The sequence below is a fragment of the Octopus bimaculoides genome, chromosome 11, assembly GCF_046866305.1.
Source record: "Octopus bimaculoides isolate indiv1 chromosome 11, ASM4686630v1, whole genome shotgun sequence".
Classification (NCBI taxonomy): domain Eukaryota; kingdom Metazoa; phylum Mollusca; class Cephalopoda; order Octopoda; family Octopodidae; genus Octopus; species Octopus bimaculoides.
Window position 1 is genome coordinate 62,799,606 of NC_142938.1, and position 16,719 is coordinate 62,816,324.

Consider the following 16,719-nt stretch of genomic DNA (forward strand, 5'->3'; position numbering starts at 1 on the left):
ACATATTGTATTGAAGAAGGAAACGGATTAATTTTCAGGTGTTGCGAAGCTCTTTAATTTGGAAAACAAGTAAAGTGAAAGCCTCGGATAATGGGGGACGCTTTTTTTTTCAGCAAGACATCAATATAATTAAAACTTCCGTAAAGTTTAATTATATATTGGTGTTTTGAATATGTCTGATTTTCGAGGAAGGAAAAAGGGAAAGTGGGGGAAAAAGGAAAATGAATATCCTTCTTCTGCAACCATGTCAGTAAGTTATGACAATGCTTCTTCTGGCCAACGTGCATCTACTTTCTCACCTAGTCCCTCTACTTCCAAATCTACTCCGCATAACGACACGGCAAACACACAAGTTACCTCTGGTATACATTCACAGAAGTTTGGGAGTAAGCTCAGTAAGAAACCGAAGAATGGTCCATCAATAGATCCTGAAATGTCGTGTAAATACTTCTCGAAAGGAAGGAAACGAAAATTTCCTCCAAACAAAAAGCATTGGAAATCCTATTTTAACAACAAACCGAAAGACGACTACACCGAAAGGAATCACACAGATGAAGTTCCTTCGACATCTTACGGCTCGGCCTCAAAATCAAATGACCATAAAGAACTTGATATCCTTTTTGAGTGTATGTTCTCTTTAAATCTTTACAATTCCGAAAATAATTGGCATTCTTTTGAAATGTGTTATAAATGCTGATACTAATATCGAAATGATGCCATATAATTAATTTCACTTGTACGATTCACTAATTTCCGACAATCTGTCAAAAAATGTGTTCATTATTTTCGACTTCTGTTGTAGTCCAGGAAATGTGAATTGTTCAAGATAATTAAGCCATGCTTATTTATTTCACGTTTTTTGTTTTTGTCAAGAAAATTTTCAGTGTTTCTCGTTTAGATATGTTTAAGAAATCTCTACTTCTCTTTTGCCTGTATTTTTGATGTGTAATTCTTCGGAAAGGTTGTTTTTTTCCAATTTTGTATTTTACAATGTCTTTGAAAGAAATATCTAGGAATACACTGACCAACGTTCTCTTCCCTCTTTTAATACTGTAGGGTCTGATTTGAGGTACATATGGCTACTATTTTTAACAAGTCATGTGATCATGAGGAGGCTTCCTCGATAATGTTCGTGGTTTTAACTTGGAAGATAGAGAACAATTATCTTGCTTTAATCCTTATTTGAAGTGTCTTAATCATTCTATCAATATAAACATTATCCACTCTTACTGTTATCCGAGTTGTTTTAGTTCTTTTGAAGTTGACTTACAAGAATAATGGATGTTTTTTTAAAGATCCAGAACAATACCAACTGTTGGGATGGACTTTATATGGACCTTTCATAATACTTTAATTCTTGTTCTATTTTGCTATGGAGTTAGCCTTTTTGACACTAGAGAGCAAGATCTAACTTGTAAGTTATTATTATTAATAAGACTGCAAGCTGGCAGAATCGTTAGCACGCCCGTCGCTACGTTCTCAGTTCAAATTCCGCCGCTGCTGACTTTTCCTTTCATCCTTTCAGGGTCGATAAATTAAGTACCAGTGAAAGAGTGGGGGTCGATGTAATCGTCTGCCCCCCCCCCTCAAAATTTCAGGCGTTATGCCTTTAGTAGAAAATAGTTAGCATGCCAGGTGAAATGCTTTATGTTCTGAGTTCAAATTCTGCTGAGGTCGAATTTGCCTTTCAGGGTCAATAAAATAAGTACCAGTTGAGCACTAGGGTCGATGTAATTGACTTAACCCCCGCCCCAGAAAACTGCTGGCCTTGTACCAAAATTTGAAATCATTAGTATGATCATTATTGTTGTTCTGGTAGAATCATTAGCATACTGAACAAAATGCTTAGCAGTATTTTGCCCGTCTTTACATTCTGAGTTCAAATCCCACTAGGATCAATAAAATTAGTAACTGTTGAGCCCTGGGGTCAGCGTAATCAACTTACCCCCTCCCCCAAATCGCTGGCCATATATCAAAATTGGAAACCATTATTATTTGAGCAAGCATACTGTTTATTATTCAGTTGATTTCTTCATGTGTTTATAGTAATATAATTTACATGGCACTTCTTGCCAGGATTTAATTATGTCCTTTTATTAAATCAGTCACTAAAAAAATATTGTGAATTCTTTTAAATTTAACCAACACAAGTTCCGTATTTCTGATCTTTAAATAGACCATACTGATCACTCATATTCTCTACTTTATTCATGTTTGCTTAATACCACTTGTTACAGAGATTCATGGAGGTTGTTTATAGCACACGCATAGTAATTTTCACTAAACTATTGCAATTATTGATTGACAATGCTTCACTCTTTGAATTTCTCAATAAGCACTCAATTTTTAAGTTTTGTTCTTTGCATTTTTCCTGTATTGATCCTTAACAGAATCCTACAACTTGCAGGATATTACTATGATACAGAACAGGAGAAATATTTCAAGATTCTTCCTGGACACAGTAGTCTAAATGTTTTTACTAAGGCAAAAATTATTGCAAAAGAGACTGAGGAAAAACGTCAGAAAGATTTGATCAAAATGCGAGATAGCCCTTGCTCTTTACCTAAAGTTTCCCACTTCAAGAACAATATTACTCTGTGGCTGGAACAAATGAAAGTAGGATCTATAAACAACACACAAATGGGTATTTTCCAGCTAAGAAAAAATATTGCAGGCTTGAAACCGTTCTGGCATGAGAAAGTATTTCCTAGTGAATTTGGTCCTTACGAACAGTTAAAACATTGTTTGCAGCTTTTAGTGAGCCCTTTATGTGATGATATTGTTGGCTCTTGGACAGTGCAAAAGTTCCTTAAACAACGTCTACAACTAATTCACATTAAAAGACGAACACCAACTAAAGATAACAACACAATTCCTATTGAGGTATATTCTAAATATTCTCTGTATTTATTCTATTTTGCTGTTTTTGATACTCTTTTATTTTCATTCTTTGTTATTTTTGTTCCATACTGTCATCCTACATATTTTCTTATTACCTTTATTCTTTGATATAATGAAGCCTACCTATGCTTCTACACTAAAGACAGAGCCATTTTCACAAGATTCAAAAAGAATAAAATCATCTGAATTGTAATAAACATAGAAAAGTATATAAGGGGTGGTGATGGTGGTACTGAAAAGTTCCTGGCTTTAAGGGTATCACAAAAGGCCTAGTTGGAGGCCCAACCTTATGAGTTCTTTTTACAGGGCTTAAAAAAACTGAAGGACTGCTGCAATAAGTGTGTGAATCTGAGAGGGGAATATGTTGAATAAAATCACAACTAACTGATCCTCCTCTATTTTCTTTTACCCAAAGCCAAGAACTCTTCAGCACCCCCTCATATACTTGAAGAGATATTTTCTTTTGTCTTTCTAACATAAATGTCAGACTTACACACTAAATTGCTCATTCTCTAAATTTTCCTGTAAATTTATTTAATTTAATTTGTATACATACAAAAGATGTAGTGGAGTCACTGGCTGACTATTCAAAAATGTAAGCTTCATACATGGTAGATGGTTTGGAGCAGTTTGTATAAGCACATCAGAAATCAAGTCTCTTAAATGCTCAGATGGCTCACTATAAGTAGTTCATAGCTTTTGTTATCTAGGAGACATAGTTAGCAAAGGAAGTAGTTGCTCTGAAAGTGTAGTAGCTAGAGAGAGAGAGAGAACTGATTGAAGAAAATTCAGGGAGCTACTACTACTACTACTACTAACAAGAAATATCTTTTCCCTCAGAGTGAAGGGTAGATTGTATGATGATGTTTCTGTTAGAACTGCAATGCTGCATGGTAGGGAAACATGGGCCTTGGACACAGAGGACTTGAGAAAATGGAAAGAAATGAAAGGAGCATGTTCTGTTAGATATGCTTTGTGAGTGTGCATGAAAGAGTTAATATAAAGATGTTGAATGTAAAACTGGGCAGAGGAGATGAAAAGGACTGGGATCTCTGTCAATATGAGGTTCTCAAAAAGATCTGCTCTTGTCAGCAAAACTTCTGGAAATGCTGTGTTACAGTGATTCATCCCTCCTCTCATACATTTGGCTTGCCTCTTCTCCCTCACAACCTTAGCTGCTGCAGACCACCCAACATGTCATTCCTCTCTCATGCCCCCTCATTCCCTGCTGACAACTGTTTTATCTTTGCTGCTCTCATTGCTCACCCTCTCCTCAACTTTCTTCTGTGTTCCTCTATTTTCCCCTAACTCATGGCTCCTTGCTCTTCCATCCTTCTACCCGCCTCATTTTGGCAGTCTGTCTCCCCATCTCCTCATTCTCCTTCCCATACAATCTTGCAAACCAATTCTTCAGCTCACCTTGTTCCTTATGGGGCCACCTAGCCAGCTTATCATCATTATCTAGCTCTTGCAACTCCTACTGTTCATTTTCACTTTCTCTCCCCTTCTACTAGATGTGAGTAGCCATTGAGGTCCACGACAAGAACTGCACAGCTGTACCTTACTTCTCATTGAGTGTATGGCACTAACAAGCCTCAACAGAGGCAAAACATATCTGTTGTTCTTGTGAGTCATTGCAGTGATGATATTCATGTCACTCCAACATTTATTATTTTTATAACACAAGTTTATGATGAGATTTTATCTTAGACAATACTGCAGCTTTATGCCTTCAAACAGTGTGCATATATGTTATATGATACACAATATGTGTGTATGTATGTATGTGTATATATATAAGTGCAGGCGTGGCTGTGTGGTGTGTATATATATATATATATATATATATATATATATATATATATATATATATATATATATAGGTGCAGGTTTGGCTGTGTGCTTCCCAACCACATGCTTCTGGGTTCAGTCCTACTCCTCTAGCCTTGGGCCAACCAAAGCCTTGTGAGTGTATTTGGCAGATGGAAACTGAAAGAATCCCGTTGCATATATATGTGTGTGTGTGTGTGTGTGTACGTATATATTTGTGTGTCTGTGTTTTTCCCCCACCATCGTTTGACAGCCGATGTTGGTGTATTTACATCCCCGTAATTTAGCAGTTCAGCAAAAGGGACTGATGGAATAAGTACTAGGGCTACAAAGAATAAGTCCTGTGGTCAGCTTGTTTGACTAAAAGTGGTGATCCAGCATGGCCACAGGTAAATTGACTGAAATAAGTAAAAGAACGGGAACGTGAAACTCAGAATAACAGTCTTTTGTTATATTTCTGCTGCTTTTAAATAAAGTATATATATATATATATATATATATATATATATATATATATATATACACACACACATATATGTATATATATGTGTATATATATATGATAGTTAGCAAGGTGAGACACACATAAGAAAGAAGGAAACAAAGGACCACTGATGAGGTCACAGAAGTGTGACGAAAGAACTCTGGCCGAAATAAGATTAAGATTAATGTAATATAAAGAGGAGAAGTTTCAGGTGTGGAAGCAAGGTCTAGAATTGAAGGGCCTTAGAGTCAACCTAGCTAAAACCAAAATCCTAATAAGTAGGAAGGTAGATAAAACACAAACCCCTTCAGGTAGATGGCCCTGCTCAGTATGTAGAAAAGGAGTAGGTAGTAACTCTATAAGATGTACCCGGTGCAAGCTATGGACACATAAGAGGTGCAGCAACATCAAAGGCAGGTTAACTAGCAAGTTAGTTTTTGTTTGTGGCAGATGTTCAGGTGCAATAAAGACTGCAAACAAACAGGAAACAACTTCTATCTCATTCCAGGGTGAAAAACTAGAGGTAGTCGATAGCTTCCGCAATCTGGGCGACCAAGTTAGTAGTGGGGGTGGGTGCGCTGAAAGTGTAGCTGCTAGAATAAGAATAGCCTGGGCAAAGTTTAGAGAGCTCTTACCCCTGCTGGCGACAAAGGGACTCTCACTCAGAGTAAAAGGCAGACTGTATGACGCATGCGAACGAACAACCATGCTACATGGCAGTGAAACATGGGCTGTAACTGCTGAGGACATACGTAAGCTCGCAAGGAATGAAGCCAGTATGCTCCGTTGGATGTGTAATGTCAATGTGAATACCCGTCAGAGTGTAAGTATCTTGAGAGAAAAGCTGAACATTAGAAGCATCAGTTGTGGCGTGCAAGAGAGACGATTGCGCTGGTATGGACATGTGGTGAGAATGGAGGAGGATAGCTGCGTGAAAAAGTGCCACACCCTAACAGTTGAGGGAACCCGTGGAAGAGGTAGGCCCAGGAAGACCTGGGCTGAGGTGGTGAGGCAAGACCTTCGTACATTGGGCCTCACCGAGGCGATGACTACGGACCGAGACCTTTGGAAATGGGCTGTGCGTGAGAAGACCCGGCAAGCCAAGTAAGATCGTTGCCAGTGCCCCTGGACTGGTTCTTGTGCGGGTGGCACATGAAATGCACCATTTTGAGCGTGGCCGTTGCCAGTACCGCCTGACTGGCTCCTGTAGGATTTTCGAGCGAGATCGTTGCCAGTGCCCCTGGACTGGCTTGTGCGGGTGGCACATAAAAGACACCATTTCGAGCGTGGCCGTTTTCGTGCGGGTGACACGTAAAAGCACCCACTACACTCTCTGAGTGGTTGGCGTTAGGAAGGGCATCCAGCTGTAGAAACTCTGCCAAATCAGACTGGAGCCTGGTGTTGCCATCCGGTTTCACCAGTCCTCAGTCAAATCGTCCAACCCATGCTAGCATGGAAAGCGGACGTTAAACGATGATGATGATGATGATGAAAGCTGAAGCAAATTAACACCAAATATACAGTGCGTGTGTTTTTATTGACTAAACTGGCAATATGACCATCCCCAAGTACAACAATATTTGAATTACGGAAAAATTTGGATAAGTACTGTTTTCACTTTGCTAAAGATTTTCTACTATTTGAAAATAATATGTATTCTTGTTTTTATACTATTCATTTGGTTCTTTATAGATTATTTTAATAGATAACTTATTTAACACTATATTATTTAGAAGTTATAGTTTCATTTCAACATAATATTAGAACTTCGATTGGAATAGTGTTGATATATTTTCGATTATTTTTGATTAATATTATTTGATTAATTATTAATCTTTATAGTTTATAATATCGTTAAAGTTTTTTTTTAAATCAAAACTTTGTATATATATATAAAGTTTAACCTTTTATTCTTAATAATTTTTTCTTTCCTAATTTTTTCATTCATAATTTTTTCCATTCATAATTTTTTCATTCATTAATATTTTTTATTATTACGTTTGTAGAAATAAATAATCTTGTATTTTTCTATTATTCAATTGATCTTTAATCATAATTAAATAAACGTCTTTAGCTTTAAATAGTATAGCTTTAACTATTACACCGGTTAAATATGTACTAATTTTATCTTCATTATTATTTTAAACTTAAACTTCGTTCAACTTGTATTTAAAACAATGATAATTTAAAACAATGATAATTTAGGTAAGATGTTTTTTGTATATAATATACATGTTATTATTATGGATGTAGGGATGATTATTGAATGGTTATTATTTTGATATTATGATATTTTTAAATAATTTTTCTATCTTTATATAATAAGTATTTCATATTAATTCATTTGGTACTTATTGTTGGTTGAGATATATATCTAATTATTGTTCTACTTACGATCTGACGAGTAGCTATATTTTTGAATAGAACTTATTTTCGATAATTTCAATTGATTTTAATTGATTTTAATCGATTTAAATTTCTTTTCTATTTGAAAATTGGTTATGAAACACGTGTAATCTTTTTATTATATTTATCTTATGATATTTACTTTACTTTATATTATACTCATTTATTGTGCTTTTAATTATTAATTTTTCTATATGTGATAGTGGATTTTCATCGATGAGTTCTTGAAAATTGGTTATTTTCCCTAAAACTATATATATTTTATATATACTTTATCTATAAGGCTCAATTTAATTTTGATTTTTTATAAATTGATTTTAATTGAGTTCTTTACCTGTAATTTTGGATTTTGTCCCTAATAATATTATATATATATATATATATATATATATACATACATATATGTGTATATATGCATATATATATATGCACATATGTATCTATATATATATGCATATGTACTTCTGTCTTGAGACTCTCACCTTCAGTTTTCTACAATCCTCCTTGCTTTATACTGGTTTCTGAAGAGATTACGTCTTTTCTCTAGTAGCATATTTATTTTAATATTGTAAACAAAAAAAATTATGAACATAGAAAAAATTATTTGATTTGATTTGGTTGAGCTGTTTGAGAATGCATTGGGAACAGAGAGAGAGAGAGAGAGACACACACACACACACAGGACATCACTCTTGTAATGCAACACTGTAATTTTAGTTCAAATTGAAAGTGTGAAACTATTTTCACTTTCTAATGAAACCAAATCGTTGTAGAGCAGTGTCTTTCAAATAACTATAGCTGGTTGTTCAGATAACATGGAATATATGTAAATGAAAATATAGTTTACTTCTTAGCTGAAAGATTACCAAATCTTTTGATATCCCATATGTCAAAATTGGCAACTCAGTTTTCGAATGCATAAGAAACATACACGTACACACACAGAAGCTCTATTATATATATATATGTGTGTGTATGTATGTATGTATGCATGTGTGCACGTGCGTGTGTGTATGTATGTATGTGTGCACATGCATGTGTGTATGTATGTATGTTTGCAAGTATACAAATGTCTAAAATAAATTTTGTTCATTTTAATGTCTTCCAGATTGACCCCTTTGGAACCTCAATATTGCATTCTTGGGGACAAGTGAGCAGCAGTTGTTGGGCCCCATTTTCAGACAATCCAGACGAGCGTTGGGTTCTTTACACAACAAGTAGTGCATTTGGCCTTTTGGACAATTTTGCATTAATACGAAATTTCAAGCCGCGTTATGGAGAAAATTTTTATATTGCTGATTACAATTTGGGCAAAACGTTTTCTTGGACATGTGCCTGGAATCAAAATACAAAGCAGTTCAGTGTTGGAGCCGAGAAAACAGCCTATCTCCTGGATGTGGAAACCAAAAAGAAATGGGAATTAAACTCACGTATGAGTGACGTCTTATCTCAAGTATTTGCTCAGCAGGTAATTTCTATGTACAGTTATATTAATGTTCTAACATATCTAAGATGTCTAAATTGACTGTTACTTCAGTGACAGATTTTTATTTATTCCAGTTTAAATTTCAGGTATTTTAGACAAGTTTTCCTTATTCTTTTACTTGTTTCGGTCATTTGACTGTGGCCATGCTGGATCACCACCTTTAGTCGAGCAGGACTTATTCTTTGTAAGCCTAGTACTTATTCTTTTGTCTTTAGGTCTCTTTTGTCGAACCACTAAGTTACGGGGACGTAAACACACCAGCACTGGTTGTCAAGTGATATTGGAGGGAACAAACACAGACACACAAACATATATACACACATGTATGTATATATATATATATATATATATATATATATATATATATATATATACACATACACACATCATCATCATCATCATCATCATCGTCCACTTTCCATGCTGGCATGGATTGAATAGTTTGACTGGGGACTAGTGAGCCAGATGGCTGCACCAGGCTCCAATCTTATTTGGCAGTTTCTACAGCTGGATGCCCTTCCTAACACCAACCTCTCCGAGAGTGTAGTTATATATATATATATATGATGGGCTTCTTTCAGTTTCTATCTACCAAATCCACTTACAAAGCTTTGGTTGGCCCGAGGTTATAGTAGAAGACACTTGCCCAAGGTGCCATGCAGTGGGACAAGGCCATCCTTGTCACATTCTGTGTCACGTTGAATCTCCTTGTAAACTACAGTAAGGGTACACATGTCTGTGGAGTACTCAGCCACCTGCATGTTAATTTCACAAGCAGGTTATTCTGTTCATCAGATCAACTGGAACTCTTGTCATTGAAACTGACAAAGTGCCAGTTTGATTTTTTTTTTTTTTTTTGTGGAGAGGGTTATTGTTTAGCTGGAAAATGTGTAGATTAATGGGCTTGGAATGATGATGGTGATCCATTAAATTTATGGTTGTGCATGACAAACTGTTTCTAGAGATTATTTAATTTACCTGTTGGTTATACTTTGAATTTAATGATTGCATTTATCTTTTGTCTTTATTACTCATCTAGACCGATTCAACCCTGGTTCATGGAACTCGTCAAGGTGACATTTTGGTTCATGACCTCAGAATTCAGTCTTCCAAGCATGCTGCTGTGATGGAGCAACATAATCCTGTATGTTCTCTGAACTCCTTACAGAACGGTTATCATGTGATAGCTGCTGATTTCAAAGGACAAGTAAGTTTGCTTTCACACATAAGCGTTCCAATTTACACACCACTACTGTAGGTTTGTATTCATAAAACAATACTATATAATTAGATATTTTCATACATCAATTAGAGGGAATAAAGGATAAAGAACCTTTCTAAGTCATATAGTCTCATACAGCCGGTTCCCTGTTTTCCGTGGCGCACATGTTTCCCCCTGGATGGGACACCAGTCTGTCACAGAATTGCTCATTTTTTACCATTGCTCTGCAACAAGGAAAGCCAAAACAAAAAAAAAGAGCCTTCACATGGCTGCAGACCATGTAAAAAATACTGGTGATGGTGTCATTTAAAAAGTACCTAGTATGCACTGTGAAGTGCATACTAGGTACTTAGGAAGGGCATCCAGCCGTAGAAACCAAGCCGAAACAGACAATGGCACTTGGTATGGCCCCTGGCCTTGCCAGTTCCTATCAGGCCATCCAACCTATGCCACCAACATGGAAAACAGCTAATAAATGTTGATGAGGATGATGTTGATATATAATGCCTGTTTTCTATGCTGGGCATTGGTTGGATGGTTTGAAAGTATCTGGTGAGTTATAGGGCTGCATTGAGTTCCAATGTCAGTTTTGGCATAGTTTTCTATGATTGGAAAACCACAATATGTAGCCTTTTAGTCTATAATACATGACCAACTGAGCTACTTCAACTAGCTGTAATTCGACTCATAATTTATGGTAATGCAGGTGCGGGTGTGGCTGTGTAATGAAGTTTGCTTCCTAATTGCATGGTTTCAGGCTCAGTCCCACTGCATGTCACCTTGGGCAAGTGTCTTCTACTATAGCCCAAGGCCAACCAAAGCCTTTTGAGTGGATTTCAGAGACACAAACTGAAAGAAGCCTGTATGTGTGTGTATGAGTGTGATTGTTGTAAATGAATTTCGTTCATTCCCAATATTCTTCAAAAACATATTTGGACATGGGGAAATATTGCCTTGCTTGGAAGCAGGTAAGGGTTGGCAACAAGAAGGACATCTGGCCATAGAAAACTTGCCTCAATAAACTGTCTGACCCATACAAACTTGAAAAAGTGGATGTTAAAACAATGGCGTTGAAGGTAATTAAGTGGAAGAAATTATAGAATGTCAAATTAATTGTACAACAGTATTCATTTGGGGTTTTGCAGAATTCAAATCTCATTGGAATATATTCTGTTTTCATCCCTCCAGATACATTAAAATAAATATCATGGTTTTCTCTCATTTGTAAATGTCTTTTTTTTTCTCTTTTTTCTCCAGATAAAATTATGGGATTTCCGCAAGAAACGTACCCTACACGAGTACACTGGCCATGTCAATAAACACTGTCATCTTCCTGTGCATATTGATCACTCAGAACGTTTCTTATATGCAGGTAACTATTTCTTTATATTTTTCTACTTTGTTTTTCCTTTTTTTTTTCTGCTTTGTTACATTTTTGTCTGTTTTTTTTTTTTATATCTACTCTTAGAGTTAGATAGATATTCAAATTTAAAGATTTGCATGTTTTTAGAGTAGTATACAAGATAGGTCAACCACTGGAGCTGTTGCTGTTTTTGTTGTTGTTTAGAGCTTTACTCCACCCCAGTCAGTCCTGATTGTGCATACCTATAATTTAAGAAGTTCAAATATTGATCATCACATCAATTTTTTTTAAGGTTTACTGTATCCAAGACTACATTAACACATGCATGCCAGGGTGTGATTTGAGGTAAATTAGGCTGTTATTTCTAACAGATTTGGTGACCATGAATAGCTACTTTGTTGACACTACTGACATTTTTATCTGTGTGTATCTCTGTGTTGTGTTTATTCCCCACAGTTGTCTGACAACCAACGTTGGTTTGTTTATATCCCTGTGACCTAGCCATTTGACAAAAGAGACCGAAATAAAGTACCAAAGTCAATTTATTCGACGTAAAACCTTTGAAGGTGGTGCCCCAGCATGGCTGCAGTCAAATGACTGAAACAAGTAAAAGAAAGATATATAACAATAATTCATTAGGAGCATAGTCATGAAAGACGTAAGAAAAAGATGTAAAAAAAATTATGACTTTTTAAAAAAAATTTTAAAATAAAAACTGTAAATAATCTCACGATTTTATTTATATTTCAGTGGGCCAAGACTGTTACTCAAGGTTCTGGGATATGAAGACTGGTATCTTATTAAAAAGCATACCACCACCTCATCCATGTTCTCTGGACTTTATTCCTGCCATCCATTATTCAGACCATTGGGCTGGTCTCCATGGTAATTCTGCTATGCTGATGGCAATAAAAGATGAATTTCACTTATATGCATGTGATATATCAGAGTGATCTATATATTTTTTTATCAATTCATTTAAGACACGGAAAGAGAAAAGAAACCACGGATACTTATGGAAATAAATATTGCATTTTGTTTGGTTGTTTTATTCATTTTCTAAAATTATATTTGTGTGTGTGTGTACAAACTGTCCAACCCATGCCAGCATGGAATGTTAAATGATAATGATATATATATATATATATATATATATAGACACACACACATACAGTCAACAGGTGAGATCCAGAGATGATTAATATAGAAAACATGTAGTGTTCAAATGATTTGAACTTATTCTCCAAAGTCTTTTTTGAGGACTAAGTTTGCTACAAGAGGAATACAGATGAGCTGATATGAAGATAGTGATGCAAATTAACATGCATGGGTTTGATATATAAAATATGCATACATACATATACACATGTGCATCAGCATGGCCGCAGCTCTGAGCTGAAACTAGAGGGGAAAAAATATAAATATAGGGATACCCCTGTACTGGCGACACATGGGGTGCACCATTTTGGGCGTGGCCGTTGCCAGTGCCGCCTGGCTGGCCTTTGCGGGATTTTCGATCAGGATCGTTGCCGGTGCCCCTGGACTGGCTCTTGTGCGGGTGACACATGAAATGCACCATTTTGAGCGTGACCGTTGCCAGGGCCGCCTGGCTGGCCTTCGTGGGATTTTCGAGCGAGATCGTTGCCAGTGCCCCTGGACTGGCTTTTGTGCGGGTGGCACATAAATTGCACCATTTTGAGCATGGCCGTTGCCAGTACCGCCTGACTAGCCTTCGTGCGGGTGACACGTAAAAGCACCCACTACACTCTGAGTGGTTGGCGTTAGGAAGGGCATCCAGCTGTAGAAACTCTGCCAAATCAGATTGGAGCCTGGTGTAGCCATCTGGTTTCACCAGTACTCAGTCAAATCGTCCAACCCATGCTAGCATGGAAAGCGGTTGTTAAACGAAGATGATGATGATGATGATATGTATAGAGAGAAACAAGAATTAAAAATATTAAGAAAATGAACACTTGTGTGTAAGCATGTAGATATATATTTACAGAACAAATTTACAAAGAGTACAAAAAAATCTGGATAACTAAGAGTATTTTAGGTCCGACAGCTGTTTCTAAAGGCTCAGAATTATGTAAAAGTTGCAATGTTGGTAGATGGAGTGTGCAAAAAGTTGATATGCAACCAATAGTGGATGCATATGAACATTGCCATAAACCCAGCCAACGTTATCAAAGTGGAAAGATTGGCAACTAGCAGTTCAGATCATAATGCGAGAGAATTTAAGAGTAGAATATTTTGCCCTTAAATTCTTTCACATTATAATCTGAACTGCTGGTTACTGATCTTCCTACCCAGATGATGGAGGCCGAGTTAACAGTAATGTTTATATGTGTCCACTAATGGCAACCTGAAATTTGAATGATCTTCAAATATAACAAGTAAAAATGTGCTATCATGCATAAAGGTGGTAGACTTCAAACCAGATATTTTAATATCTGAATGTGTGAATAATGTCAGACAGCTGTAGTAAATGCAAAGATTCCCACAAAGAGAATCAGTCACGATTGAATAGCCTCGGGATTAAAAGCTTTCCAGTCATGGACATCTCTTTTCATTGGCACAAAAATCTACATTATCTATGTATGGTGTGATATGAGAGAGATTCAGCTACTCTTTCTAGAATGTTATGTGATCACTTAGAAGCTACCTTGTGGCTAAGAGGAACTAGCCCTTTGCTCAACTTAGAGCTCATGGGTGTTGTGGTCAGTGGGGAACCTGGGGTGTCATAAAGCTCCTCGCTAACTACAACATTCTTTCTTCCTCAAAACAAACAACTCTTAGGAATTCCCTTCCTATACATCTTTCCTACAGCCACTTCAATTTCTCTGGTCTTGAAGGGCTTGCAAAGGCCGTCAACGCTGGCCAGCTGCTTGGTAGACCCAAAGGTACACAACACTGATGAGATGCAGCATGTTGAAACACTGGGGTCCCCAAATCCTCTGCACCAATGTGTCAAGTGTGTTGAACATACTGTTGTCAAAAGAGTTTGTCTCCTTGATGTACATTACAAAGATTAGCATATTTTGCTTTTCAACCTGTCTGAATGTATCAAGAATAAACATACAATCAATTATGATCTTGCTGTACACAGTTCAAACAATGATTCTATAACCCCAAAGGAATTTTAATTTAAAACTTAATTCCTCTTTTGTTATTTGACATCAAATAGACAGGTCTTGTTAAAGAAACACCACTTACAAGAATTTGCCAAATGTCAGTGGAAACAATATAGGTGGTATCAAGATGGGAGATTAATTGAGTCAAAAGTGCTTGAATGGAGTGACATGAAGTTTGCCAGTTTTAGATGGCAAAGACCATTGTAGTAGAGGTAGAAAAGTCTGAGAAAGAGAAGATACAGCATATCTGTGAGAAGGATAATAGTGTTGGGGTAAGTGACTTCATGCTAATAGTTGGGTAACCTTTCTTTCGATGTTTGTGTGTAAAGCAGAAGCATCTTCGTAGATGTCAAAGCAGTACTCCATTATGAATCTCACCCTAACTTACTTCGTCATCATCATTCAATGTCTACTTTTCTATGCTTGTAAGCATCAGACAGAATTTGTTAAGACAAATTTTCTGCAGCTGGATGTCCTTCCTGTCACCAACCCTTACCTGTTTTCAAACATGGTATTATTTTTTTCCATTGCTAGATATATTTTTCATGAAACAACATAGCTTGTATAGCAATGATGCTCACAGCCATCACATGATGTCTAGCCATACATATACATATATACATACATATACATATATGTAATGGGCATCTTTCAGTTTCTTTGTACCAAGGCTTTGGTTGACTCATGACTATAGCAAAAGATATCCAAAGCGCCTTGCAGAGAGAATTAACCTAAGGTCACATGCTTGGGAAGCAAGCTTCTTAACCATACAGCCATGTCTGTGTTAGCAACAGAAGCATTTTCTGTGATGCAGTTGAGGATACATGCTGAACATATGGGCCCCTCCGTGAGGGTTCAGTCTAACTCAAAAGAGCCTAAATAGATTCAGAAGCATTCAGTTAAATGTAATGACTTTTTATATCTAAAAGAGCCCATCAAATCAAAAGAGAGTTCAATAATTCAAAAAGAACTGTGGATTAAAAAAATTAATGTTTGACTGCTGGAAATATATTTCAAAATTTTTAATGCCAAGTTTTAGGTTTTCCTGAGTTAAACGAGCCCCCATAGCTTGGTATCCTCCTAGTTTGGGGGCCTCTGGGCCATGGCACTTATTGGTCCATACATAAATCCAGCCCTGAACATTATTAGAGCCAGTAGATTTTTGTGGAATTTGAAGCAACTGGTGGGACCTTAGCTCTTGCATCTATGTGTGTATGGTGGTGAATGTGAAGATGGAATGATTTGAATGAATATTTTGTAGAGACATAAAGCTATTTTGTTAAGTAGAAACAAAGAGGTCAGCTTTTGTGAGCTGGCGGAGACGTTAGCACGCTGGACGAAATTCTCAGTGGTATTTTGTCTGTCTTTACGTTCTGAGTTCAAATTCTGCCAAGGTTGACTTTGCCTTTCATCCTTTTGGGGTCGATAAATTAAGTACCAGTTATGCACTGGGGTCGATATAATCGACTTAATCCCTTTGTCTGTCCCCTCTATGTTTAGCCCCTTGTGGGCAATAAAGAAATAAGAAACAGAAAGGTCAGTTTTTGTGACCATAGGTGCCAGTGTGGCTGGGTAATATGAAGTTTGCTTCTCCACCACATAGTTTCAGGTTCAGTCCCACAGTGTGACCCCTTGGGCAAGTTTCTTCTACTATAGCCCTGGGTTTACCAAAGCCTTGTGAGTGGATCTGATAGGCAGAAACTGAGTGGAAGCCTGTTGTATATATATATATATATATATATATATATATATATATATATATATATATATATATGTGGGGTGGGGGAGTATTATTGTTTCTTTGCATGATAGACAAACGAGTGTTACTGTCATGCAAGGGGTGTTTTGAAGTTGAGGATTGGTGACAGGAAGGGTACATGGTCATAGAAAGTC

At 36.7% G+C, this 16,719-nt stretch overlaps 1 protein-coding gene across 1 annotated transcript; it reads left to right on the plus strand.

The window, feature by feature from the left end:
* Nucleotides 1-67: 67 nt before the first annotated feature.
* LOC106875738 (DDB1- and CUL4-associated factor 4) lies at nucleotides 68-12,730 on the plus strand. The gene is made up of 6 exons (XM_014923986.3): nucleotides 68-611; nucleotides 2,399-2,883; nucleotides 8,730-9,089; nucleotides 10,147-10,314; nucleotides 11,587-11,701; nucleotides 12,443-12,730. Exons 1-6 carry the CDS (start codon nucleotides 173-175, stop codon nucleotides 12,643-12,645), a joined length of 1,770 nt encoding a protein of 589 aa, XP_014779472.1. The 5' UTR covers nucleotides 68-172; the 3' UTR covers nucleotides 12,646-12,730.
* The last annotated feature ends 3,989 nt before the right edge of the window (nucleotides 12,731-16,719 follow it).